This window comes from Gracilinanus agilis, chromosome 1 (assembly GCF_016433145.1).
Source record: "Gracilinanus agilis isolate LMUSP501 chromosome 1, AgileGrace, whole genome shotgun sequence".
In the NCBI taxonomy this organism is placed as follows: Eukaryota; Metazoa; Chordata; class Mammalia; order Didelphimorphia; family Didelphidae; genus Gracilinanus; species Gracilinanus agilis.
Genome location: NC_058130.1, coordinates 757,176,212 through 757,202,406, shown reverse-complemented (window position 1 = coordinate 757,202,406; position 26,195 = coordinate 757,176,212). Strand labels below are relative to the sequence as shown.

Genomic DNA, 26,195 nt, shown 5'->3' with positions numbered 1-26,195 from the left:
CCACTGACCTCCCCCCCCTCCCCAATAGGGAACATTCCTCTGATTTCATTGGTATAGGTTAACTCCTTCCATCAGTGCAAGTTGGCTCCCTCTCTTCAATTTATAGTCTTAGAGAGTTGTCTAGGGCATTGAGACATTAATGACTTACAGAGGGTCAGGTCCCATGGCATCTGCCAGAGTGCAGTCTGAGGACCTGGGTTCTAATCCTGCCCCTGCCATTTTTATTCCCTTGGGACTTTGCCTCTCCACTGTGGGGTCCTATTACATGGATCTGACTCCTCTAGGAGACCCAAACCTCTCCATGTCTTTTCCTTCCTTTGTCTTATTGAAGGGATTTGCAGGAACCCTTCCTGTCCCTGGCCCTGCTGGTTTGTGGGGCTCTGTCTGGAGCCCCTCTTTGGGAGCACCTCCTTTTCCGTGTGGCTTATTCCTGCATGATTTTCTCTTCATTTCTCTCTTGGGGCAGTTTTTTTCTTTGACATTTCTGTTCTCTCTTGTTGGGATTCACAATTCCGCACCCTCCCCACCCCCTAATTTGTCACCCCTCTCCTCCTCTGAGTCTTTTACTTGCTCCCCTTCTCTACTCATTCTCCCAGTGAGAGGTCCACTCTGGGCTTCAGTCTTCTCATCTGTAAACTGAAGGATGCTGGATGGTCTGATCTCAGAGCCCTATAACCATTCTACCATTCTGTGTGTCAGTGAAATCAGACCTCAAATGAAGGAGAAAATGGGTTCACTGGCTTTTCCTCCTTCCCCTTCCTCCACGCTCCCTCCTTGACCTCAAGGAGCCCGACTGGATGGGCAGGGGAGGAGCTCTCAGGGGTTGGACAAGGGGTGGAGTCACATGGCCCAGGCTTTGGGACTCAGAGCCCTGGACACTTGTTCTGGGATCCCTGGGACCTGGCGCCCCATGGCCCTCCCCTCTGAGGCCAGCCATCTGGAAGAGAGCTGGGACTTGGTAAGGACATTTGGGGGCCTTTGGGCAAGGACCGAGCCTCTCCTCTTTTCCTTCCCTCTTTCCTTCCTCTCTTTACCTTCATTCCTAAGTGCTCCCTCCTTCTCTAGTCCTCCCCCCATTCTTTTATTCTCTCCTCTCTCTCTAGTCCTACAGCAATTTAATTCTATTCAGAGTCCCATGTATCCCACTTCTCTCCATTCTTTTTCATTTCTCTTGTGAGCTGTCTCTCATTTATTTCTTCTCCTTCCTATCCTCTTCTCTCTGTCTCTGTCTCTGTGTCTCCCTACTCTCCCTCCCTCCCTCCTTTCCGCCTCCTCCCCCTCTCTCTTTCTCTCTCTCTGCCTCGCTCCCTCTTTCTGTCCTTCCTTCTCTCCTTCCCCTTTTTCTCCCTCTCTCCCTCCCTCTCTTCTCTCTTTCTGCTTCTTTCTGTTTCTCCCTCCCTCCCTCCCTGACTTTCTGTCTTTTCTCTATGGGTCATTCTCCTCCCCATCTGTCTTTCCCCTCTCTGACCCTCCCTTTCTTTCCCTCCTTTCTGTCTCCTTCCTTATCTCTCTGTCTATGTTCTAGCTGTCTCTCCCCTCTCTGTCTCTATACCTCTCAGTTACACTTCTTCCTCCCTATTCCCCTTGCCTTCTATTAATTTTCTCCTTCATTTCTCCATTTTTTTCTAGTCTCCCTATTTCTCTCTTCTTCTGTTTCTCTCTACCTTCTTATAGGCACAAATAGGCTCAGGGAAGGTGATCCAGGCCATCCAGTCCCCATTAGATTTAGGACTCTTTGGGCTCTGGGAGAGGAGGTGAAGCCTCTGCTTTAGAGGCTGCTCCTTCTCATCCCTGTTCTGTTCACCTTCTTCTCCCCTCCATCCCATCTCCTAGTTAGTCTTCCTTTGAGATGGAGGTTTAAAGATGTAAATCAGGGAACATGTTTGCCTGGAAGCCTTTCCTGATGCCCCCAGCTCCTAAGACTCTCCTTTCCCAACAACCTTGCTTTTAGCTGCCTTGTCTTTATCTGGGTTTATTCTCCTAGTTATTCTGTATATTTGTGCTTGTCTCTGTGATTTAAATGTAAACTCCTTGTAGAGATTGTGTCACTCTTGATACTTGTATCTCGAAGTGCCTAGCATTGTATCTGGCATTGAACAGGACAGCTGGAGTCAGGAAGGCTCATCTTCATCAGTTCAAATTCACCCTCTGCTACTTCTTAGTTGTATGACCCTGACAAGTCACTTAACCCTGTTTGCCTCTATTTCCTCATCTGTAAAATGAGACGGTTGGGTTAGATGGCCCCCAAGGTCCCCTCTAGCAGAATTTCTTAACCATTTTTGTGTCATAGTCCCTTTTGGTAGTGTAGCCCATGGATTCCTTCTCAGAATCATGTTAAATGCGTAAAATAAAATACACAGAATTACAAAAGCCAATTATAATAACATTCAGCTATTAAAATATTAAAAAGACAAATTCCTGGATCCCAGACTGTTGGAGCAGCTAAGTGGCCCAGGCCTAGAGAGAGAAAATCCTGGTCCAAATATGGCCTCAGACACTTCCTAGCTGTGTGTCCCTGGGCAAGTCACTTAACTCCCATTGCCTCGCCCTTGCCACTCTTCTGCCTTAGAACTGTTATACAGTATTGATTCTGAGAGAAAAGGTAAAGGTTTAAAAAAATAATAACTTGAGTGCCTTAGAGCTACTTATCCTATGAGCATAGGCAAGTTATTTGTGTCCTTGGGCCTCGGTTCCTTCATTTGTAACATGAAACATGGGTGGTTGGATTAGATGACCTCCCTTCTAGCTCCAGGTTTGGGATCCTCTGATCTCCCCATGCCTCATTTTCCTATCTGTAAAATGAAGGGGTTGGACTAGATGGACTCTGAGGTCTCTTCTAGCTCCAGATTTGAGATCTTATGATCTCCCCCATGCCTCAGTTTCCCTATCTATAAAATGAAGGGATTGGACTAGATAGACTCTGAGATCTCTTCTAGCTCTAAGTTTGTGATCCTTTGACCTCCCCGTGTCTCAGTTTCCCTCTCTGTAAAATGAAAAGATTGGTCTAGAAGCCCTCTGAGATCTCTTATAGCTCTTAGGTTTGTGATCCTAATTTTATTTTTTTTCCCTGTGGAAAAACTCCCTTTCACGTTTCTTCTTCTCTCTCTCCCCAGGTTTTCTCTTTAGTACAATGGATCCAGTTTGTCATGGCTACTCTCAGGTAGGTCCATTCTCCCCGGCAGAGGTGGGACTGTCTGAAAGAGTATCAGCAAATCCAGAGCCCGCCGGTTTGCCTTGTCTGTTTTCTACCGTGTTGAAATGTTCTTCCCAGAAGAGTGGCCTAGTACTCTCTCCCCTCACCTGCTCTGAAACTAGAGCATAAAAACCCTCTCCCCACATGAAGAGGCTGACAGTCACACTACTAGCTGAGGCACTGAGAGCCTTTAAGGTTAGTAGGCCCATCTGATTTCTGTCTACCATCTCATTTGATCCTCACAACTATTATTATCTCTATTTTACAGTTGAGGAAACTGAGGCAGCCAGAGGCAAGCTCGCCGGTGAGCTCAGAGGGTCTTGTCCAATGCTGTCATTTAAAAGAAGAGGGGCCCGAGGCTCAGTGATTTGCCCACAGTCCCACAGCTATTATGGGAGGCTTCAGGGCCAGGTCTAGAGTCAGAAAAGACTCCTTTTCCTGAGTTCAAATCTGACCTCAGACACTTATTAGCTGTGTGACCTTGAACAAGTCATTTAACCCCGTGTGCCTCAGTTTCCTTGTGTGTAAAATAAGCTGGAGAAGGAAATGGCAAAGCCCTTTAGCATCTTTGCCAAGAAAAACCAAATGGGATCAGGAAGGGTCAAACACGACTGAATAACAGCACAGCTCCTTGAGTGTCTAAAGTGGGATTCAAATCCAGGCATTTTTGGCTCCAAATTCGGTGCCCTATTCCTGTATGAGGTCCTTATTGTCATGCTTAATGGCCAAACAAGGCCACCTAGGCCATTTTAAAATAGCTATCTTTTAACCAAAATCTATTGATTTTTATTTATTGATTTTCTAAATTTCATTTTTTCATTTTTTCATTTTTTATTTTAAACCCTTACCTTCTGCCTTGGAGCTCCAAGGCAGAAGAGTGGTAAGGGCTAGCCAATGGGGGTCAAGTGACTTACCCAGGGTCATCCAGCTAGGAAGTGTCTGAGGTCAGATTTGAACCTAGGACCTCCCGTCTCTAGGCCTGACTCTCAATCCACTGAGCTACCCAGCTACCACCCAAAATCTATTGATTTAAAAAAATTTGATTGATTTATTTTCCAATTGATTGATTCATTTTTAAACCCTTATCTTCTGTCTTAAAATCAACTCAAGTATCAGTTCTAAGGCAGAAGAATGATAAGGGCTAGGCAATGGGGGTTAAGTGACTTGTCCAAGATCACACAGTTAGGGAGTATCTGAGGCCAAATTTGACTCTAGGACCTCCCCTCTCTAGGGCTGGCTCTCTATTCACTGAGCCACCTAAGCCATCCCAATCTTTATTAATGCCTTTTGTGATTTATGGTCTAGTCAAGTCCTGATATATCCTCATTGTCACTCAGCATCCTCCCTTGTAACAAAGAAAAACAGCTAAGCCAATCTAACTAGGCTATGGCCACATCTGCCCCAGTAGTAGCCCACCTTTGTGTCTCTGCTTCGGTGCTCTGGGACCCCTTGCATTTAAATGGAGTCTCGATTAATGGCTGCCTTCTTTATTTCTGCCAGCATTATTGGATCCAGTGCAATCATTGCCTATACTATCTTCCAGAACATAATGAAGTCCCCAGAGGTAAGCCAGCTTCTCCCACTGTTTGCATTCTGGATATTTTAATGATGGAGATCCTAGAACTAGAGATAGAAGAGATCCTCAGAAGCTCTCTAGGCGAATCCCTTTGTTTTTACAGAGGAGGAAACGGAACTAGCTAGTATTTATAGGATGATGTGCTTTACAAATATAATTTTTCTTTAAAAAAACAAAACAAAACCCTCACCTTCTGTCTTAGAATTGAAAACTAAGAATCAGTTCCAAGGCAGAAGAGAGGTAAGGGCTAAAAGGCAATGGGAGTTAAGTGACTTGCCCCTAAGTCACACAGCTAGGAAGTGTCTGAGGTCAGATTTGAACCCAGGACCTCCCCTTCCTAGGCCCCACTCTTAATGGACTGAGTCACCCAGCTGTCCCAATATTATTTTGTTTTATCTATACATCCACTCTGAGAGGCAAATGTTTTTATTATTCCAATTTTTCAAAGAGGAAACTGAAATGGACAGAGTTGAAATGGGGCAGGATTCCTGAGAAATCTTAAGGCAGGATTAGAACTCAGGTCTTCCCAACTCTATGTCTAGTCCTTGCAAGGATATCTAGCGGCTGAGGGAGATTAAATTACTTGGCTAAGGTCATGTGGCAGCCAATAAGCAGATGCTCACTTATTTGTGAATGGTCACCTTCTTAGTTGGTTGTTGCAAATTATGTGGTATAATATGTGGAGTCCTTTGCTAGGTCTGGTGAGGACAAGGGAGAATCTGCCTCCAGCTCATCAGGGACTGGTTGCAGAGGGCAGAACATCAGCCCCTACCAGCTTGAGAAAGTCATTAGAAGAGGGCAGCTGGGTGACTCAGTGGATGGAGAGCCAGGCCTAGAGACAGGAGGTCCTGGGATCAAGTCTGGCCTCATACGCTTCTAACTGTGTGACCCTGGGCAAGTCACTTAACCCCCACTGCCCAGTCCTTCCCACTCTTCTTCTTTGGAACCAATACATAGTTTTGATTCTAAGACAAAAGGTAAGAGTTTTTTAAAAAAGTCATTAGAAGATCAATAATACCAATAACAATCACAACAATGGCTCCTCTTGCTGCAGCATTTTACACGTTCCCAAAGCCTGTCCCTACAGCACCCTGGTAGGCAGCCCTTGATTTGGAGTCAGAGGGCTGGAGTTGCCATCCCAGCTCTGTTCATGGACTGCTTGAATGAGCAATCCTGAGCCCATTTCCTCCTCTACTCAGTGAGGGAATTGGAGAGGAAATGAAGGCTCCCTGAGGCCATTCAGCCAGAGAGGAAGGAGGGATATCTATAGAGAGAGCAGGGGAGTTTGAGTTGGGAAGACCCAAGTTCAGACTTTGTGGGCCAGTTATTTAAGCCTCTGAGATTCCTCTTCCTGAATTCAAATCTGGTCTTGGATACTTGCCAGCTACGTGACTCTGGGCAAGTTGCTCAACTCTGTTGGCCTTAGTTTCTTCATCTGCCAAATGAGGTGGAGAAGAAGATGGCAAACCACTCTAGTATGCCTGCCAAAAAAATCCCAAATGGGGTCCCAAAGAGTCAGACATGGCACAAACACCTAAGATGTGTGCTGCCCTTGGAGTTCCAGAACCCTTTACTCGCTTTGAGTTCTTTATGTCAGTGGAGGCTTGAATGTTGTACACGTGATACTTGGTTGGGCCCAGGTGGTGGTGGCGCCCACTTTGGGAATCACTGTTCTATCCATTGAACGAGCCAGTGGCCTCAAACCCTGGCAATTGGGAGTTGCTTTGACCCAGAGATGGATGGACCGGGCAATATTATCAAAGAGCTTTTTTTGTTTGTTTATGTGAGTTATAGCTTTATATAGTTATCATATTAGAAATTAAAGCTGCTTAGTATTAGTTTTTATTTATTTATTTTTCATTTACTATTCGTTTTTGTTAAAAAACTTAAATGTTAAATCAATCAATTAATTAATTAACTAAAATTATAAAAATTTATTTTCCCAATTATACATAATAACAATTTTCAACATACATTTTCCAAAATTGTAAGATCTAAATTGTCTCCCTCCCTCCTTTCCCTCCTCGCTCCTGGACATGGTAAGCAGTTTGATGTGGGTTATACATGTATTGTCATGCAAAACATATTTCCATATTGGTCATTGTTGTAAGAGAATACTCTTATGTCTGACTATTATTATGAAAATAATTTTGACTTCATGGACCCTTCTGAAAGGGTCTTGGGGTACCCCAGAGCTCCCTGGTCTATGATTTGAGATCCACTGGCTCAGAGAATGGCTCAGAACATTGAAAGGTTAAGTCACGTTCTCGGGGCCACACTGCCTATAGGTGGCAGAGTTCAGACCTATCAGTTTTGAGGCCATTCACTGCTGTGATGCTGCTGCCATATAGAATGGAATGGATGGAATCTGGTTAGGCCAAACAAAGATGCTCCCATCTTATCCCAGAGGCAATAGGGAGCCATGGAAAGTCTTGGAGCATGGAAAGTGAGCCATCAGACTTATCAGTGGAGGCACAGCCAACTGCTTTAGGGGGAGCTCCTATGGGTCATCCATTGTATTCATTTTGATGGAAACAGGAAGCTGGGAGATTAGAAAATGACCTAATCCGTAAAGGAACCTGATACTCTATTCAGTCAATGATTGACTAGGATTGAGTTCTGACTCAAACTTCCCTAATGTTTCTTTCCATTCTGGGAGTCTGAGTCCTGGTGTGGGCCAAGAACTGTAAAAGTATGATTCAGAGAAGGCTGAAGTGCTCTTCAGGAATCAAGAGGGAACATGAGCTTCTGATACAGCATGGGCATAAGGCTGAGGTGGGATCCAGAGGCCCAGGACCTGGGTTCGAATCTTTGCTCCCTCCACTATGAACAGCTCCCTTCTTCATATAGCATTTGTATTGGTTCTGTTCCCTCAGTTGGATTGTACGATGTGGGAGGATGGGATACAGGTCTTAAATTTCCTTTGTGTCTTCTTGCCTCCCTGGCCCTCCGTTTCTAATTTTGAAAAATGAAGAAAGTGGACTTGATCAATCAACAGGCATTTAAACAAATGATAAACCACTTCAGGGAAAGAACTGTTGGCGCCTTTCACTTCAGTGTATTCATGCTTTTATTCTGGGGTTTTGGTTATCTATGAGTGTGCTCTTACAACAGTGACCAAGTGTGTTTTGTATGACAATACAAAATTAAAAGCCTAAAAAAGCATTTTTTAAGCTCCTACTATTTACCAGGCACTGTGCTAGATACTTGGGATGTAAAGACTAATGAAATAGTCCCAGGAGTTTCCAGTCTAGATAAAAGCAAACATTTACATATGTAGGAAGCCCAAACAGCTATAATATAATTTGGGAGGCATTAATAGTCAGGGGAGCGATCAGATAAGGCTTCATGTGGGAGGCGACTTTTTAGCTGAATATTTAAAAAAACAAACAGACTAGGGATTCCGTGATGGCACAGTGGATAGAGCACTGGGCATGAAGTCAAGAACTCATCTTCCTGAGTTTGAATCCTGCCTCACACACTTACTAGCTGGGTGACTCTGGGCAACTCTTTTAACCCCATTTGCTCAGTTTTCTCATCTGTAAAATGAGTCAAAGAAGGAAATAGTGAACCACTCCAGTGTCTCTAGCAAGAAAACCCCCAAATAAGAGTTGGAGATGACTTAAATGGCTTCCCAACAACAGGAATTCGAGGAGGCGGTAGTGCACTCAAGGAGTGGGGAGTGCATTCCAGGCATGGATAATGGCCAGCAAAGGCAGAAGAGAGGGAGGATGTGGCCTGAGGGAGGAACAGTTTGGCTGGACCATAAAATGAGAAAAGGGGTAGTTGGAAAAGGGAGCTTTTGGCCAGGTTGTAATGTGTTTTGAATGATCAGTGGAGAAGTTTGGATTTGATCTTAGATATTCTAGAGAGCCATTGGTTTTTGATGAGGGGGAGTAGATGACATGGTTAGACCCATACTTTAGAAAAGTCATCTTTGATTGTCTCCAAGATCCCTTTTACTCCGAAGCCATGATCCTTCATTAAATCAAGATGATTCCTTGGCTCTGTACATTTTTTTGAGAATTAGGGGGTATGGAAGGACTAGCTGCCTGGGTAGTACCAATGGCAGACCCTCTACTTATGCCTTTGATCTCATTGTTTCTCTGTTCTTCTTATAGCTTGTCCCTTCCGTTCCACCTTGTCCCCCTCTTCCTTCCTAATTTTTAGTCTCTTCTTGTCCACCAACTCCTTCCCTACTGACTATGAACATGCCCAGGTGTCCTCTATTCTACCAAATAACTTAGCCTGAAGCCATATTCCTTCAGTTCTGCCTTTTGGAGCCAGTTGGGGTGCTGGATTTGGAGTCAGAGAGCATGGATTTGAATTCTGCCTCTGCTATTTCCCTCCTCTTGGGAAGGTCTTGGCCAAGTCATTGGATTTCTCTGGGCCTCAGTTTTCTCAAATGTAAAATGAATCTTGGTCACGTCATTGGATTTCTCTGGGCCTCAGTTTTCTTAAATGTAAAATGAAGCTTAAGTAGATGACTTCTAAGGACCCTTCCAATCCTTAAATCAGTGGTCCTCTGGTTCTAGAAAAAGCTGTCTACCTTTGTTGCTCCTACTCACACTCTCACTTCCACTTCTCATCTCTTTGCCATATGGCTTCCATTTCTACTCTGTTCTTCTTTAGTCATTTTTCAGTTATTTCCAACACTTTTTGTGACCCCATGTGGGGTCTTCTCAGGAAAGATACTGGAGTGGTTTGCCATTTCTTTCTCCAGCTCGTTTTACAGTTGAGGAAACTGAGGCCAATAGGATTAGGTGATGTTGGGAATCTCCCCCAGCTGTCTAGGTATCTCAGGGGTGGAACAGCTAAGCGAGAATGAGAGCAGCCAGAGACTCAGTAAGCTTGCACAAAGCTGTTCTGATCTGCCATCTGCTGATTTTAATTTTTATACCTTTTTTTTAAGGTTACATACATGTTGGCATGAATTCCATTCCCACCATACCTTTTTTTCTTAGAAACAAGCATTAAGTCATACTTTTCATTCTCCAGTAACTTTTCCATATTTTTAAAAATGTGTTTTACATATCTCTTGGGCTACAGTGGTGGGAAAGTACAGGAGACAATTTCTCCATTTATTATTTCATTGTTCTTTTATGTTAATGTACTGTACCAAATCAGGGATCAGGGTGGGGGGAAACTTGGAGACTGTTCTGGCCAATTTTTGCAGGCATCTAAGTTAAGGTTTTTAAATCTTTAACATTAACTCACTATTTGTTGGTTTGTTGTGAAGTGACTTCTAGGGGAATTTCTATATTACTGCATGTAAAGGTGGGAATTTCCTAGGAGTTTGTAGGGGGCCTGTAAGGGTTCTAGTAATAGCCTATAGTGTTCTTCTGTATTTCCCTGGGCTAAGTGGGGATATTTGATCAGTAAATAGGGAGTTTTGGTAAGAAAAGAGTCACACAGGGAGGCTTGGGTGGGAATCCATTCTCCTGTAAATCTTGCCTTGCAGATTTCAGGATTCGTGCATGACCTTGTCATCCGACACAAACTCGATGGCCCTCGGCAAGGTGACTTGCCTAGGGACACATAGCTAATAAGTATCTGAGGCCAGATTTGAACTCGTCATCCACTATGCCACCTAGCTGCCCTTCCCTTTCTGTTACTCAACTAAAATTGCTTTCTTAGAAGTAACCAATGATCTCTTTAGTTCTAAATCAAAAGGCATTTTCTGAGCATTCTTGACTTCTGCCTAGCTTCTTACCATGTTGACCAGTCCCTCATGGCTGAGTTTCCATGACATTGCTCTGTTCTGGTTCTCCATCTCCCCGTCTGACCATTCCTTCTCAGTCTCCTTTGCAAGCTCATCACCCTTGTCGCAAATTCCTGTGCATCGCTGGACTCTGGGGCTGTGTCCTAAGTCCTCTCCTCTCTCCTTATCACCTCCCATGGACTCAGCTGTTCTCTTCATTCAGCCAACTCCCACATCTACCCCTTTGGCTCTCAACTCTTTGCCTATGTCTCCAACTGCCTGCTGGACAGCTTCCCAACTGGACTGCCAGAGGCATCCCAAATTCAGCATGAGTAAAACAGAATCCTTCCTTCTAGAGCCATCCCCACCCTGCCTTACCACTTCTCTTTCTATCCACGATTCCTCCCTTCTTCCAGCCACCTAGAAGTCATCCATGTCTCCTTCCTCCCCTCTGCCATGTCCAATCAATTGCTGAGGCTCATTGATTTTACTTCCACAATATTTCTTGTATCTGTAGCTTTCTTTCTCCTCTCACTCCAGCCATCCTTGTTTTGCCTTCATCTTCTCTTGCTTAGATTGTTTTAGCAGCCCTTTTAACGGTCTCTCAGGTTCTAGCTTCTCCCTCTCCCATCTATCCTTCGGACCACCATCGGAATGACATTCTTGAAGCCTACATGGCTTGTAAGTCATCCTGTCAATTATGCTCTTGCTTCAGGCGCTACCTATTGCCTCTGAGAAGGAAAACAAACTCATCCTAGTGGGGAGGGCATAAGACTGAGGGTCAGGAAGACCTGGGTTAAAATCCTGCCCCAGACACTGTGGTCAAGGCAGAGCTTAAGCTCTCAGTTCCAATCTTCCTCATCTGTAAAATGATGATACCTTCTTTTTAAAAAAAACAAACTTCATCATCTGTCTTAGGTTCGATACTAAGTATTGTTTCCAAGGCAGAAGAAGAGTAGAAAGGGCTGGTCATTGGGGTTAAGTGACTTGCCCAGGGTCACATAGCTAGGAAGTATCTAAGGTCAGATTTGAACCCAGGACCTCCCATTTCTAGGTCTGGCATATTATCCATTGGGCTGCCCCTGCAGGTTACCCTTCTAAGGTTTCTTCCAGCTTAAAATCCATGATCTTCAGGTTATGAAACCCTCAACAATCTACCCCCAAGCTGTTTTTCCAAACTTATTTCATATTACTCCCTTTCATTTACTTTATATCCAGCCAAACAATCTTACTTACTCTCTGAACGTGGAATCCCACCTCCTATCTCTGGATCTTTGTCCTGGCTGTTCCTCCTGCTAGGAATCCCCTCCCTCCTCCCCTCTTTCTCTTCCCTCCCTTCATGGGCCCAGCATAAATGCCACCTCCTTCCAGCCTCCTTTTCTGTTTGCCCAGGATGTTGATCTCTTTTCCCTACAAACATTTTTTTGGTATTATTTTGTCTGTATAAGGAATAGATTGTATCCCCCAGGAGAATGTAAACTCCCTGAGGGCTGAGGCCAATTCACTTTGATCTTTGTGTTCCCAGCAATAGGTACTCCGTGGGTGCTTAATAATTGCTTATTGTGGGGGCAGCTGGGTAGCTCAGTGGATTGAGAATCAGGCCCAGAGTCAGGAGGTCCTGGGTTTAAAATCTGGCCTCAGACACTTCCCAGCTGTGTGACCCTGGGCAAGTCACTTGACCCCCATTGCCTACCCTTACCACTCTTCCACCAAGGAGCCAATACACAGGATTGATTCTAAGATAGAAGATGAGGGTTAAAAATAAATTGTTTATTGATAGATAGGATTTGGAGCTGAAAGGACCATAGGATTCCAGAGATTTAGAATTAGAAGAGAGCTTAGAGACCATTCAGTCTAATCTTCTCCTTTTGCAAATGAGGAAACTATATAAGTGAAAATTTTATATTCTCTGGACTTCATCTCTCAAAATTCTCCCCTGGTCCCAAGGTTCCTTTTTCCCCTCTTTGTTTCCCTGTGTCCTTTACGTTATTGTATTTAAGTTTTGGGTAACTGCCTTTCTTGCCCTCTTTTTCCACATGAGTGGATTGGGTGAGTGCTCCCTGTTTTCTCTAGCTCTCTAGTTAAATATTAATAAATTTTTATAAACATTATACTTTGGAGATATTGAATATTAATTTTAAAATCTACAAAACCAAGGCCTGGGAGAGTAACATGATATTCCCAAGATTAGGTAGGTAGTAAGTAGCAGAGTGGAATTTGAACCCAGATCCTCAGACTACACAACCAATATTTGTACCATGCTATTTTATTTTATTTTATTTATTTTTATTTTTTAAAACCCTCACCTTCCATCTTGGAATCAATACTGTGTATTGGTTCTAAGGCAGAAGAGTGGTAAGGGCTAGGCAATGGGGGTCAAGTGACTTGCCCAGGGTCACACAGCTGGGAAGCGTCTGAGGCCAGATTTGAACCCAGGGCCTCCCGTCTCTAGACTTGGCTTTCAATCCACTAAGCTACCCAGCTGCCCATGCTTTTTTAAAGATGGACAACTAGGTGACACAGTAGATAGAGTGCCAGGCTTGGAGTCATGAAGACCTGAATTCAAATTTAGCCTCAGACACTTACTAGCTGTGTTACCTTGGGTGAGTCACTTCTCCCTGTTTACCTCAGTTTCCTCATCTGTAAAATGAAATGGAGAAGAACATGACAAACCCCTCCAGGAAATGTACCAAGAAAATCCCAAATGGGGTTATAGAGTCAAACAGACTAAAAACAACAAGCTTAAAGGTCATTTGATCTTTCATTTCATAGATGGGAAAACTGAAGCCCAGAGGCAAGAGTGTGCAGGAGCCAGTTCAGACAGGCTTAGGATTGTTAAATGTAGGAGCATGTATACCTCAGAAGTCACTACAAATGAGGCTTGCTTTATTGTTTGCCTAGAATCTGGACTTTCTAAAGTCTACTGTTTAAACTTAAGAAAGTGTTAATAATGCAGATTAAAGGGGCAGCTGGGTGGCTCAGTGGATTGAGAATCAGGCCCAGAGACAAGAGATCCTAGGTTCCAATCTGGCCTCAGACACTTCCCAGCTGGGTGACCCTGGGCAAGTCACTTGACCCCCACTGCCTACCCTTACCCCTCTTCTGCCTTAGAACTAATACCCAGTATGGATTCTAAGACAGAAGTTGAGGATTAAAAAAAATAATAATGCAGATTAAACTTAAAAGTGTGGGGCCTATATTTGTCCCCCTTCCTCCCCAGAGGGCCTGATTGTTAAACATCTACTAGTGGACCCTTGGCCAGAAGGAGAGGAAGTGCCAACATTTAGTCAGGAAAGAGCAGAGCTGGGTGTAGGCTCCAAACATAAGCAAACCTCTGACTCTCTAAGTCCAAAAGGGAGCTCCCAACGTGGGCCGGCGGGCTGCTTCGGTTGGAAGGAGGATCTCCCCTTCTGGAGGTCTACAAAGAAAAGCTGGGGTGAGCACCTGTCGGGAAAACACTGCAGAGTTTAGTTATGGAAGGACCCGATGACAGCTGTGATTTTGTAGGAAAAGTGCCGTCATTTTTCAACTCTTTCACGGTGCATTTTCCCCCTGAAGTCATCCAGATAAAAATGCTCGAAGGGGGAATGGCAGAGCCAGATTTGGCCCAGATTGGCCCCAGCCTCCCCCTCCTCTCCCTCTTCTGGTCCCAGGGGGCCCCTGAGCCACTTCCTGTGTCCTCCATTCCTCACATTTCTCTCGGCTTAAAGTAAAGGGTTGTGCAAACATCCTATTGTGTTCAGAACTGCCGCTCAAGTTTCTCTTTTAAGATTTTCATCATTTTCCCTTAATGACCCTGTTTCTGGTCCCTGGGTTGGGGCTGAAATGGGCAGTAGGGATTTGATAAATATTTGGCCATGGGGGGAGCAGCTGGATGGCTCAGTGGATGGAGAGCCAGGCCTAGAGATGGGAGGTCCTGGGTTCAAACCCGGCCTCAGACACTTCCCAGCTGTGTGACCCTGGGCAAGTCACTTGACCCCCATGGCCTAGCCCTGACCGCTCTTCTGCCTTGGAAACTGGGCACAGTATTAACCTAAGATGGAAGGGAAGGGTTAAAAAGAAAAACTCCTTGGCCCTCGCCTTGGCCTTGCGTGTTTTGGCAGATCCTTATCTCCAGTTTACAGAACACATTGGTTTCCACCAGAGCACAGACAGGTGCCCCCCTCCCCCGCCCCAGGCCTCTGGTACATTTCTCTTCCCACAACTCCCTGGGCAAACAGAGCTGCTTCCTGGAAGTGTGCCCGCCCCTCCCCTCCCCCCTCCAGCTTTACGCTCTGCTTTTAATTTTTCATCTATTAACGGCTGCCCGCTCAGGGCACGTCACAGCTCAGTGGGATCCGTGAATGTGTTGGCTTGTCTCTCCAGGTGGGACACGTGACATCATGAGCTAAAGTGCGCCCAGGGCACTGGCAAGTGGCAAAGAGGATGGAGTTCCCAACAATGACTTAATAGGGATTTATTTAATTAACCAGTTTATTATTATTCTAATTAATTAATTGAGTCTATTTATTATTTATTTTTGGGGGGCCCTCACCTTCCATTTTAGAATCAATGCTGTGTATTGGTCCAAGGCAGAAGAGCAGGAAGGGCTTAGTGATGGGGGTTAAGTGACTTGTCCAGGATCACACAGCTAGGTTTTAAACCCAGGACCTTCCACTTCTAGGCCTGGCGCTCAATTCACTGAGCCACCCAGCTGCCCCTATTTATTTTTCTTTCCCCTCACCTTTCACCTTAAAATCAATACTATGTATTGGTTCCAAGGCAGAAGAGCAGTCAGGGCTGGGCAATGGGGGTCAAGTGACTGGCCCAGGATCAGTTAGGAAGTATCCGAGGCCAGATTTGAACCCAGGACCTCTGACTCTCAAATCACTGAGCTACCTAGTTGCCCCCATTTATTCTGTTTTGAATTATCTGAGTGCCTAATGTTTTCCCTCACTAGAATCATGGATTTGGACCTGAAAGGGACCTCAGAGACTGTCTAGTCCAGTGATGGGCAAACTTCAGCCTGCGGGCCAGATGTGGCTCTTCTCCTTCATAATCTTTCAGTCATTAAATAGGGCTTATATTACAAAAAATACAAGAATTTTGTTAAATGTATCATTGTTATTTTTTAATAAATTATATTGGCTTGCCTAAAGGTTTTTTCCTTTCCTTTGGCCCCCTCTTTAAAAAGTTTGCCCAGGGGGCAGCTGGGTAGTTCAGTGGATTGAGAGCCAGGTCTGGAGACAGGAGGTCCTGGGTTCAAATGTGGCCTCAGACACTTCCCAGCTGTGTGACCCTGGGCAAGTCACTTGACCCCCATTGCCTAGCCCTTACTGCTTTTCTGCCTTAGAACCAATACACAGTATTGACTCCAAGATGGAAAGTGAGAGTTTAAAATAAATAAATAAAACAAAAATAAAAAGTTTGCTCATCACTGGTCTAGTCTAATGCCCTCCTTTTACAGATGAAGAAACTGAGAATTAAAAGTCATTGGAGTCCAAATCAGTGGTAAACTGATTTACCCAGGGTCACACAGTAAGCATTAGCAGGTAGGATTTAAATATAGGCCCTCTGACTCTTACCATCCAACCAAAGTGCCTATTTTTTGCCTTTAGCTCCCCAGTGCCTAGTAGGGAGTCAGAATATATTTGTTGAAAATGGCCATCTAGCCTTTGAGGGAAGATCTCCAGGGATGGGAAGCTCATTACTTGCTGAGGTAGCCCACAACCGTGTAGGAAGGATCGGATTCCTAAGAAATTTCTTCTTGCATTGTCTCTCTAAAATGCCCAGTATCGATTCTAAGATGGAAGATAAGTGCTTAAAAATACAATACAGTACAATACAGTACAATACAATAAAATGCAATTTGACTTCTGCCTACGGTTCCAGGCCTATTATATATTTAGCATTTACTGGCTGTTGCATATATACAATATTCTGTTTCCATTCTCCATGTCTTTGTCTAGGCAGTGTCCCTAAGCCCATGCCTAGAATATACCTCATTGGAGAATCCCCGGCTTCCCTTGAGGCTGAGGGCAAAGACCGTCACCAGTAAGAGGTACTCGGCACAGAGGCTGAATGTCGATAAGTCAGAGCATCCACAGGAAGGTGGACAGGATGCTGAAGGGACGTGAGTCCAAATCATCCGAAGTAACTAGGGACGGGCAGCCCGGAGGAGACTCCGAGGAGACATGAGCATTCTCTTCAGATTTTGGAAGGCTGTCACCCCAAAGGGCAGAGACAGGAACCATGAATGCAAGGCACAAAGAGGAAATTCAGGCTTGAAGTCAAAAAGAACTTCCTAACAATTAAAGTTGTCTAGAAGTGGAAGGGGCTGCCCAGGGAGGTTGTGGCTGGGTCCCCGATGAAAGTCTACTCGAACACCAGGCATGCTGGGGATACCGAGGTAGGGACTCCATTTTGGGGGTTATGGGTTGGATAAGATGGCTCCTGAGATCCTGTTCACAGCTCCAAAATTCTGTGATTCTGAATGCCCAGAGGAGGCAAACAACAAATCAATTAATCAACAAGCATTTACTAAGTAACTTCTATCTGCCACCCAGAATGGTTAAGGGCCTCATATTTATGCCATAAGAGGATTGGTTGAAAGAATTGGGAAAAGACAGCTGGGTGGTTTATGGAAAGAACTCCAGGTCTGGAGGCAGGAGGATCTGGGTTCAAATGTGACCTCATACTCTTCCTATCTGTGTGACTGTGGGTGAGTCACTTAATCCCCATTGCCTAGCCCTTACGGCTCTTCTGTTTTCATTCTAAGACAAGATAAAAGTTTGAAAGGAAGAAAGAAAGGAGGAAGGAGGGAAAGGAGGGAGAGAATGGTAGGAGAGAGAGAGGAAGGAAGGAAGGAAGGAAGGAAAGGAAGGAAGGAAGGAAGGAAGGAAAGAAAGAAAGAAAGAAAGAAAGAAAGAAAGAAAGAAAGAAAGAAAGAAAGAAAGAAAGAAAGGAGGAAGGGAGGGAGGGAGGAAGGAAGGAAACAAGGAAGGAAACAAGGAAGGAAACAAGGAAGGAAGGGAAGAAGGATGGAAGGAAGCAAGAATGGATAGATTAGGAATTTCAAAACCTAGAGAAGAACAAACTTAGGGAATGATGATGGTTGGGTTTTCTGGTCTGTTGTGTAGAAAATTAGCCTTGTTCAGCTTGGACAGAACTAGAAACGATGGGTGGAAATGACAAGGAGGCAAATTTAGTTTTGGAAAAACTTCTTAATGGTTAGAGCCATCCCCAAGTGGAATGGGCTGCCTCTGGAAGTAAGAAAGGCCACAAGATAGTGTCTTTAGAGAGCTAGTGAGATATGAGTAGGGGGTTTCCTCTCACTGGAGGCCTTCAAGTAAAAGTTAGATAACTACTTGTTGAGGGTTCTCTGGAGAGATTTCTTGTTTGAGTACAGGTTAGGCTGTATGGCCACCAGGTCCCTTCAAACTCAGAGATCTTCTGATAGATTCTCCTCCTTAACTTTTGTATAGTTAGAAAATCTTGAACCCTTGGATTTCACCTCCCAGAATCCCTTTCCTCCTTCATCCCCACCTTGCGTGCTTAGGTTGTTTGTATATAGTTGCTGTAACTCTGCTTCTCATTCTCTTTTTCCCCACGTGCATGGCCGGGAAAGTTGGCTTTTTACTCTAAGCTTTTTTTGGTTAGTTATTATTAATAAATCTTATTAAATATAATACTTAGAATATTGGATATTAATTTTTATTCTTACACTTTTGATCTCTTATCTTCGGTTGTCCAAAACAAGTGACCTGGGTTCCTAGTTTATTAAAAACTTGATATCTGAGAGTGCTCCCATGCTGAGAAGGAATGTCATAAATTTCTCCTTACTCATACCTTCCTATTCTTCTGTCTCTGGCTTCTTCTCCAATTCCTCCATTTGGATGTTACCCAAGGCTCTTCTCTCAGCCGTCTTCTCTTTTTTAGAGGTTCTTTTAGGGATATTTTTCCCTCCTCAATCCCACACCTTTGTCATGTCTATGTGGATGACTTCCATATCTACCTAGTTTTCATGCCTTTATGCTCTCCTCTTTCTCCTCTCATTTGCTGGACCACTTCGTCTCAGTTGCCTTTGCTGGATCTTTGTCCAAGTCATGGTCAATAAATGTGGATGCTTTTGAAGGAAGGTTCGATCCGGGGGTTTCTTCTCCCTCTATACTTTTGGCTTAGTGATCTCATCACTTTCCATGGATTCAATAATTAACTCTATGCTGACGATTCTCACATCTATTTGTCCAGTCCTAAGCTCTCTCTTAATCTTGAGTTTCACACCTTTAGTTGCCCTTTGGACATCTCAAACTAGATGGCCCATAGATATCGGAAACTCATCATGCCCAGAGCTGAACTAATTTTCCTTCCCTCCAAGTCCTCCCCTCTTCCTAATTTCCTTTTGTTGTTGAGGGCACCATCGTTAGCCCAGTCATCCACTTCTACATGAAGTAGCATCCTTGAGTCCTCATTCTCTTTTAGTTCCCATATATTGAAGATTCTCCTTTGCCACTGCCACCAGTCTTTCTCCACTCCAGTCAGTCCTTCACTCAACTGGCAGCTTGATCTTCTTAAAGCACTGGTCTGATCATATCATCCCCTTCAATTCAATTATGGCTGCCATGATCAAATAGAAGATTTTTCTGGGGGCAGCTGGGTAGCTCAGTGGAGGAGGCCCCAAGTTCAAATCTGGCCTCAGATACTTCCTAGCTGTGTGACCCTGGACAAGTCACCTCACCCCCATTGCCTAGCCCTTACCACTCTTCTGCCTTGAAACCAATACACAGTATTAATTCTATGACAGAAGGTAAGGGTTTTAAAAAAGATAGAAAATTTTCTGTCTGGTGTTCTTAGCTCCTCATAACCTGCCCCTCCCTTCTTTCAGTCTTCCTACACATTTCTTCTTCGTCTCTATTTTATGAGCCAGTGACAATGGTCCCCTTGACCTTCTTTGGCCAATTCTTTAGGAGCAAACAAAAACTTCTCTGTTTAGCTTTTAAAGTCTTGACCCTAACCCATCTCTCCAGCATCATTATACATTGCTCTTCTCCCACTCTGTGATCTGATCATACTGTACTTCTCTCTCATCTTTGCATAGAATTTTTTTTTTTGGTTCTGAAATCATTTATTTATTTAATTAATTGATTTAGAATATTTTTCCATGGTTACATGATTCATGTTCTTTCCCTCCTCTCCTCCCACCTCCCTCCTGCAGCCAATGAGCAATTCCACTAGGTTTTACATGTGTCTATCATTGATCAAGACCTTGATCAATTGATCAATGAGCAATTGATATTTGCATTAGGGTGGTCGTTTAGAGTCTACATCCCCAATCACATCCCCATTGAACTGCGTGATCAAGCAGTTGTTTTTCTTCTGTGTTTCTGCTCCCACAGTTCTTTCTCTGGATGTGAATAGCGTTTTTTCTCATAAGTCCCTCAGAATTGTCCTGGATCATTGCATTGCTGCTAGTAGGAAGTCCATTACATTTGATTGTGCCACAGTGTATCTGTCTCTGTATACAATGTTCTCCTGGTTCTGCTCCTTTCACTCCTTTGCATAGAATATTCAATCTCCTTCCTCCACATCTTTGTACTGGCAGTTCTTCATGCTTGGCATGCCCCCCCTTTCTCACCTCTGCCTCGGAGAGTTTCTCTTTTCCTTTAACTCAAGCACCATCTTCTGCATTAAACTTTTCCTGATCCTCCAAATACTAATGTCTTCCCTCCCAATGACCTTGTGTTTTACTGTTTTAAATATAGTTGCATTTATTCGGTATGTATTTTTATATATTTGTTTTATTTATACTGTGTATATTATTATATGTCATTGTCATCTCCCCATTAAAATGTAAGGTCCTTAAAGTTAGAGATTCTTCTGTTCTTTGTAGTTAAATCCCCAGAGTATAGCACTTTTTTTTTTTAGTCATTTTCAGTCGTGCCCAACTCTTTGTGATTCTTTGGGTTTTCTTGGCAAAGATACTGGAGTGGTTTGCCATTTCCTGACAGATGAAGAAACTGAGGCCAACGGGGTCAAATGACTCTTCCAGGGTCCCACGATCAGCAAGTGTCTGAAGTTGGATTTGATCTCAAGGAGATGAGTCCTCCTGGCATTTTGGGCACTGTCCTAGCTTAATCGATAATTTTGAAATAATAGATTGGTACAGAGAATGAGATGTGGATCCTCTCCCACAGGATGGATGGGACCTCAAGGGCCATCTAGTTCAACCCAGCCCTTACCAGAAACCTTTTTGGGTGGTTTTGGATGTCCTCCCAAGTGCCTTCTTTGCTTCCTGCATAAAGACTGTCTCTCTTTGCTTTGGCAGATGAGGCCCCTTCTATGCTTAAGTTTCTCGGACCTTCTGCTGGGCATGTGCTGGCTCCTGGGGGCTCTGCTGTATGGGACACCGACAGCCAATGAGGACACAGTCTGTTATAACCTACAAGTCACCGGCCAGGTGGGTCCCCTTGTCACTGCATCTGAGAAATGGGGCTTATTGAGATGTGAACAGGGAGCCAGGATGGGATGGCCCATTCAGGGACCCCAAAACTCCTTACAGTATTTCTACACCTGAGCTACTCTTCTTACCCATCTTTAATACATGGGAGGCAATAGCCTCCTGCCCAGGACCACATATATCTAATGAAGATTGTATGTCTCCAGGGTAATTAGAGAGTGTCATAGTACATAGAGCACCATGCCTGGAGGCAGGAGGACCTGAGTTCAAGTCTAATCTCAGATACTTAGTAACTGAGGCCACTGAAGGAAACTTGAAGTTGTCCCTGAGAGTCTGACAGAGAACAGGGTCAAAAGAAGGAAAAAGAGAGCCTAGGAAGAAGGAAGGAGTGGTGAAACGATCAAGACTTCAGAGAGGATAAGGAGGATGAGACCTGAGAAAAAGCCATTGGATTGGATGATTCTGAAGAAGTCTGAATAATAATATTAAATAGTAATAATTGAAGAGCTAGTACTTACATAGCACCTGCCATGTGCCAGACATTGTGCTAAGCATTTCACAATTATAATCTCATTTGATCTTTACAACAGCCCTGGGAGGTAGGTGCTATATTATTATCCCCATTTTACAGTTGAAGAAACTAAGGTTAAATGACTCATCCAGGTTATTTTTATGTATATATATGCGTAAACAGATAATTTTGTCACGTTTAGATTGAACGTAAGTCATTTTGTATTTTCATTTGCAAATCATAGAAATAACATACCAAAAATGTTGTCAAGATTAATGGACCAAATGTCAATAAATCTTGAATGCGGTTGTCTGCCTAAACTGAAATGAACATTCTTTTTGAAGTAAAAAAACAAAAGGGTCCCGTTAAATTATAGAATAGAGTTGAATAAAGAGCAGAGCTGAGAGAGAAGGGAGGCTTGCCCTGGGAAGAGCAGGAGCACATGGACTCTCTCAGTGAGCTGGAAAATAGGAAAACAATCATTGACCAAAGGTCAGCATTCCCTAGGAGGGGTACAGATAGGGCAGACAAGGCCTTTAGTGTCCCTCAGCCTGGTCACTTCCCTGTCCCCAGCCTGGAGTTGCATTTCCTGTGGCTAGGGCCTCTGGGCTGGGATAGCAATCACTTTACCCATCAGCGACCATTTATTAAAATTCTACTCTGTATAAGGCACTGTTCCGGACACTAAGTATACAGAAATAAAACAAAACAAAACAAAATAATGCAGTCTCTACCCTTCTCAAACTTACATTCTTTTAGGAGAGATGATGAGTGCATAAATAAATAGTTAAAAAAAACCAAAAGGTAAATGGGGTGAGTGATTGAGAGAGCATTAGTCAGGAAGCCTCATCTTCCCAAGTTCAAATCCAGCCTCAGACACTTCCTAGCTCAGTGACCCTGGGCAAGTCACTTAAACCCATTTGTGTCAGTTTCTTCATCTGTCAAATGACCTGGAGAAGGATTTTGCCAGAAAGATGAATTCTGTTTAATTCATGTTGCCTTTGAGACACCTGTGGAATAAAATCTAATTTGAAATGTCCAAAAGGCAGTTTGGTGATTCAAGATTAAAATTAAAAAATGGGAGTATGGTGGGGTATGTAGGTGGCGCAGTGGTTTGAGAGCCAGGCCTACAGATACTCCAGTATCTCTGCCAAGAAAACCCCAAATAGGGTTCACAGAGAGTCAGACATGACTCAAAACAAGTCAATAATAATAATGGTAGTCAGAAAAAACTTCATGTAGAAAGAAGATAATGCTGGAGCAGAACTTTGAAGGAAAGGAAGGATTCTAAGAGGCAGAGACAAGAAGAGAGTGCATTCCAGGTACAGGGATCAGCCAGTGTATGTACAATGAAGAAAGACAAATAGTCTTAGTCTTAGGTTAGGGCTTGGATAGCTAAACAGAGGAGTTCACAGTTGATCTTAGAAGCAATGGGAGTTTTTTAAGTAGGGCAGAGAAATTCACTTTGGCACTCGTGCGTGGAAGAAGGACAAGGGCAGAGAGAGCCTGGCTAAGGAGTGATGAGGTCCTAACTTGGGCTGGTGGCCAGGTGAATAGAGAGAAGGAGAAGGCTGAGTGTAATGATGGAGCAGACCAAACGACGCCTAACAGGTAGCAGAGGAGATGTCGAGGTTTTGTTCATAGCTTCCACCTTTTTTTATTATTTTATTTTTATTAATATTATTTTATTAATAATTTTATTAATTTTGTATTTTCATTTGCAAATCTTAGAAATACAAATAAAAAATAAAGTTAATTTATCCATTTGGGAAGTACCAGGCTTTCTATCAATATTGAGGTGGGGCTATGGAGAAAGTTGCTGTGAAGGGAGAAATGATCAGACTTAGAAACTGAATGGATATGTGGGATAAAAGAGTATGAGAAATTAAGAATGACGTCAAGATGGCAAGCCTTAGTGCCTAGAAGATGGTGCTTATCTGACAAACTAGGGAAATTTGGAAGTAGGGAGAATTTTGCCAGAAATTTTGCCAGAGTTCTTTTTAATTCATGTTGCCATTGAGACATCTACAGAATAGAATCTAATTCAAAATGTCTAAAAAGCACTTGGAGTTTCAAGACTAATGCTTCAAACTGGAGGTGGGGGAGGGAAGTAGGTAGGTGACTCAGTGGTTTGAGAGTCAGGCCTGCAGATAAAAGGTCTCGGGTTCAAATATGACCACTGTGTTACCCTGGACAAGTCACTAAACCCCAATTGTCTAGCCCTTATCCATCTTCTGTCTTGGAATCAGTCCTTATATTCATTCTAAAACAGAAGATACAGGTTTTAAAAGAAAGACTAGGACCGGCTATTGAGATCTAAGAATCTTTTGCATAGAAATGATCATGGAACCCTTTGGAGTTGATGAGACTGAAAGATGAGGGAACCTAAAAAGAAGAGGACCCATGAAAGCATCTTGGCTGGGCTCTGGGGAAACAATTACCAAAAAAAAAAAAAAAAAAAGGAAACTACCTTCTTTTCTTCTCTTAAAAAGTGAACGACTAAACAAAAGCTAAAATCTTTTTTTTTTTTTTAAACCCTTGCCTTCCAACTTAGAATCAATGCTGTATATTGGTTCCAAGGCAGAAAAGTGGTAAGTGACTTGCCCAGGATCACACAGCTAGGAAGCGTCTGAGGTCAGATTTGAACCCAGGACCTTCTGTCTCTAGGCCTGGCTATCAATCCACTGACTTACCTAGCTGCCCCAAAAGCTAAAATATTTAACAGAAGGTGTTTATTTGTTCTCTTTGTTACAGTCTGACTCCATTAACTGTCCCATTTAATAATAATGCTTTGGGAGAAAATGGAGGCCAGTGAAAAAATGTGCATTCTATACCAAGGGCAGGATTTTAATTTCTTTTTATCCATTTTTTTGAATATTGGAGGTTTTCTTTCCCTCATAAAAACATTTAAAAATATATTCTATTAATTTTTATCTCTGAGTCTGGAGTCAGGAAGACATGACTTCAAATCTAGCCTCAGCCACTTATTAGCTGTGTGACCTTGGACAAATCACTTATCCTTGTTTGCTTCAATTTCCTCATCTGTAAAATGAGCTGGAGAAAGAAATGGCAAACCACTCCCATATCTTTGCCAAGAAAATCCCAAATGGGGCCATGAAGAGTCAGACACAACTGAACAACTAAACCACAAAAATGAATTTTGCCCTTATTTTCACATGGTTACCATCTTCCAAGGCTATCATCTGGAAGAGTTTTGCCTTGCCTGGCTTGGCCCCAAAGGACAAAAGTAGGAGGATGGAGGGCAGGTGTATGAAAGCAAATGTAGGCTTAGTGGCAAAAAGAACTTCTTGACAGAGAGCTATCCCTAAGTGGCCCAGGCTGCCCTCCAGAGCTAGGGGCTCCCCTTTGCTGGAGGTCTTTGAGCAAAGACTCGATGGCTGCCTGGATGGAAGGAGACCTCAGAAGTATCTAGTCCAACCCCTTTATTTTACAGATAAAGAAACTGAGGCCCAGGGAGATTATTGGTTTGGGGTCTCATAAGGAGGACCCTTCTTTCAGTTTGGGCTGGATGAGATTGGCTTGGAGGTTCATGCTGACTCTTGGGCTAAGTCATTTCCCTTCCCCAAACCTCAGTTTCCCCATCTGTGAAATGAGGATGACTTCTGAGGTCCCTTCCAGCTAAGAAATTCTGGGACTCCGTTGCCATTTGAGGGGCAGGGAGGGAAACAGGTTGGGGAGCTGAGAGACTTTCCCATAACCTCTCCCCAGAAAACTGACAGTTTTAATTTCAGAACTGAACCCACAGAGCTTTCTTGAATGGAACCCTGAAAGATACTCAAGAGAGAGACAGAGACTAAAAAAAAATGCAGAATTACCCCAGAATCCTGGTGAGATTTAGACACATTTCTCTTCTTTTAGGCCAGGCTTGCTCTTGAGAAGAAGTTAAGGCTGACTCACCCTTCTTCTCATCAGGTGACACAGTGAGCTCCTTGTTCCTACAAGCAGATGGAGAGGCCCTAGAGCTGGGAGTGCCAAAGTAGCAAGAGGGCCTCTTGAACCAAGAACTCCCATGCTAAGGGAACAACACAGGGAAGGCTTCAAAAAGCAGCACCACCTCCCTCTATCTGTGTGATCTTGGACAAGTCATTTAGCCTCTGTCTGCCTCAGTTTCCTCATCTTTAAAATGGGGATAATAATAGCAATAATATCACCTACCTCTGTAAGGCAGTGGGTTGTTGTGAGGATAAAATGAGATAATATTTATAAAAAATGTTGCAAATCTTAAAAGGCTACCTAAAGGTGACATATATGCATATATCTGCATGTATACAGGTGATATATATGTATATATATATAAAACTACATAAATAACTATAACTATGTATAGTTAGTACTAATGAATTATATGTACAGTTAGTATAACTATAGTTAGTGTATATATGTAAATATATGTGTATCTATCTGTATCTCAATCTCTTAACTATCCATCCATCGATCCATCTATCTATATTGTTCTATCCATCTCTGCCTATCCATCTCTATCTGTCTGTCTGTATCTGCTTGTTTCTCTATCTCATCTACATCCATCTATCTATCTATCTGTGTGTCTGTCTATCTGTGTGTCTGTCTATCTAATCTGTCTGTCTATTCCTTCTATTATCTATCTACCCATCCATCCATCTTTCTATCTTCTTTCTATCTTCTTTCTTTCTTTCTTTCTTTCTTTCTTTCTTTCTTTCTTTCTTTCTTTCTTTCTTTCTTTCTTTCTTTCTTTCTTTCTTTCTTTCTTTCTTTCTTTCTTTCTTTCTTTCTTTCTTT

The 26,195-nt window shown here is 43.3% G+C and overlaps 1 protein-coding gene across 1 annotated transcript in view; it reads left to right on the top strand.

The window, feature by feature from the left end:
• The first annotated feature begins 3,119 nt into the window (after positions 1–3,119).
• TMEM116 (transmembrane protein 116) overlaps positions 3,120–26,195 on the top strand; it is a 49,310-nt gene continuing 26,234 nt past the window's right edge. Inside the window, exons 1-3 of the mRNA XM_044673603.1 lie at positions 3,120–3,160; positions 4,694–4,757; positions 20,774–20,905. Coding sequence (XP_044529538.1) covers positions 3,147–3,160; positions 4,694–4,757; positions 20,774–20,905 — 210 coding nt within the window. The 5' untranslated portion in view covers positions 3,120–3,146. The remainder of the gene's footprint in view (positions 3,161–4,693; positions 4,758–20,773; positions 20,906–26,195) is intronic.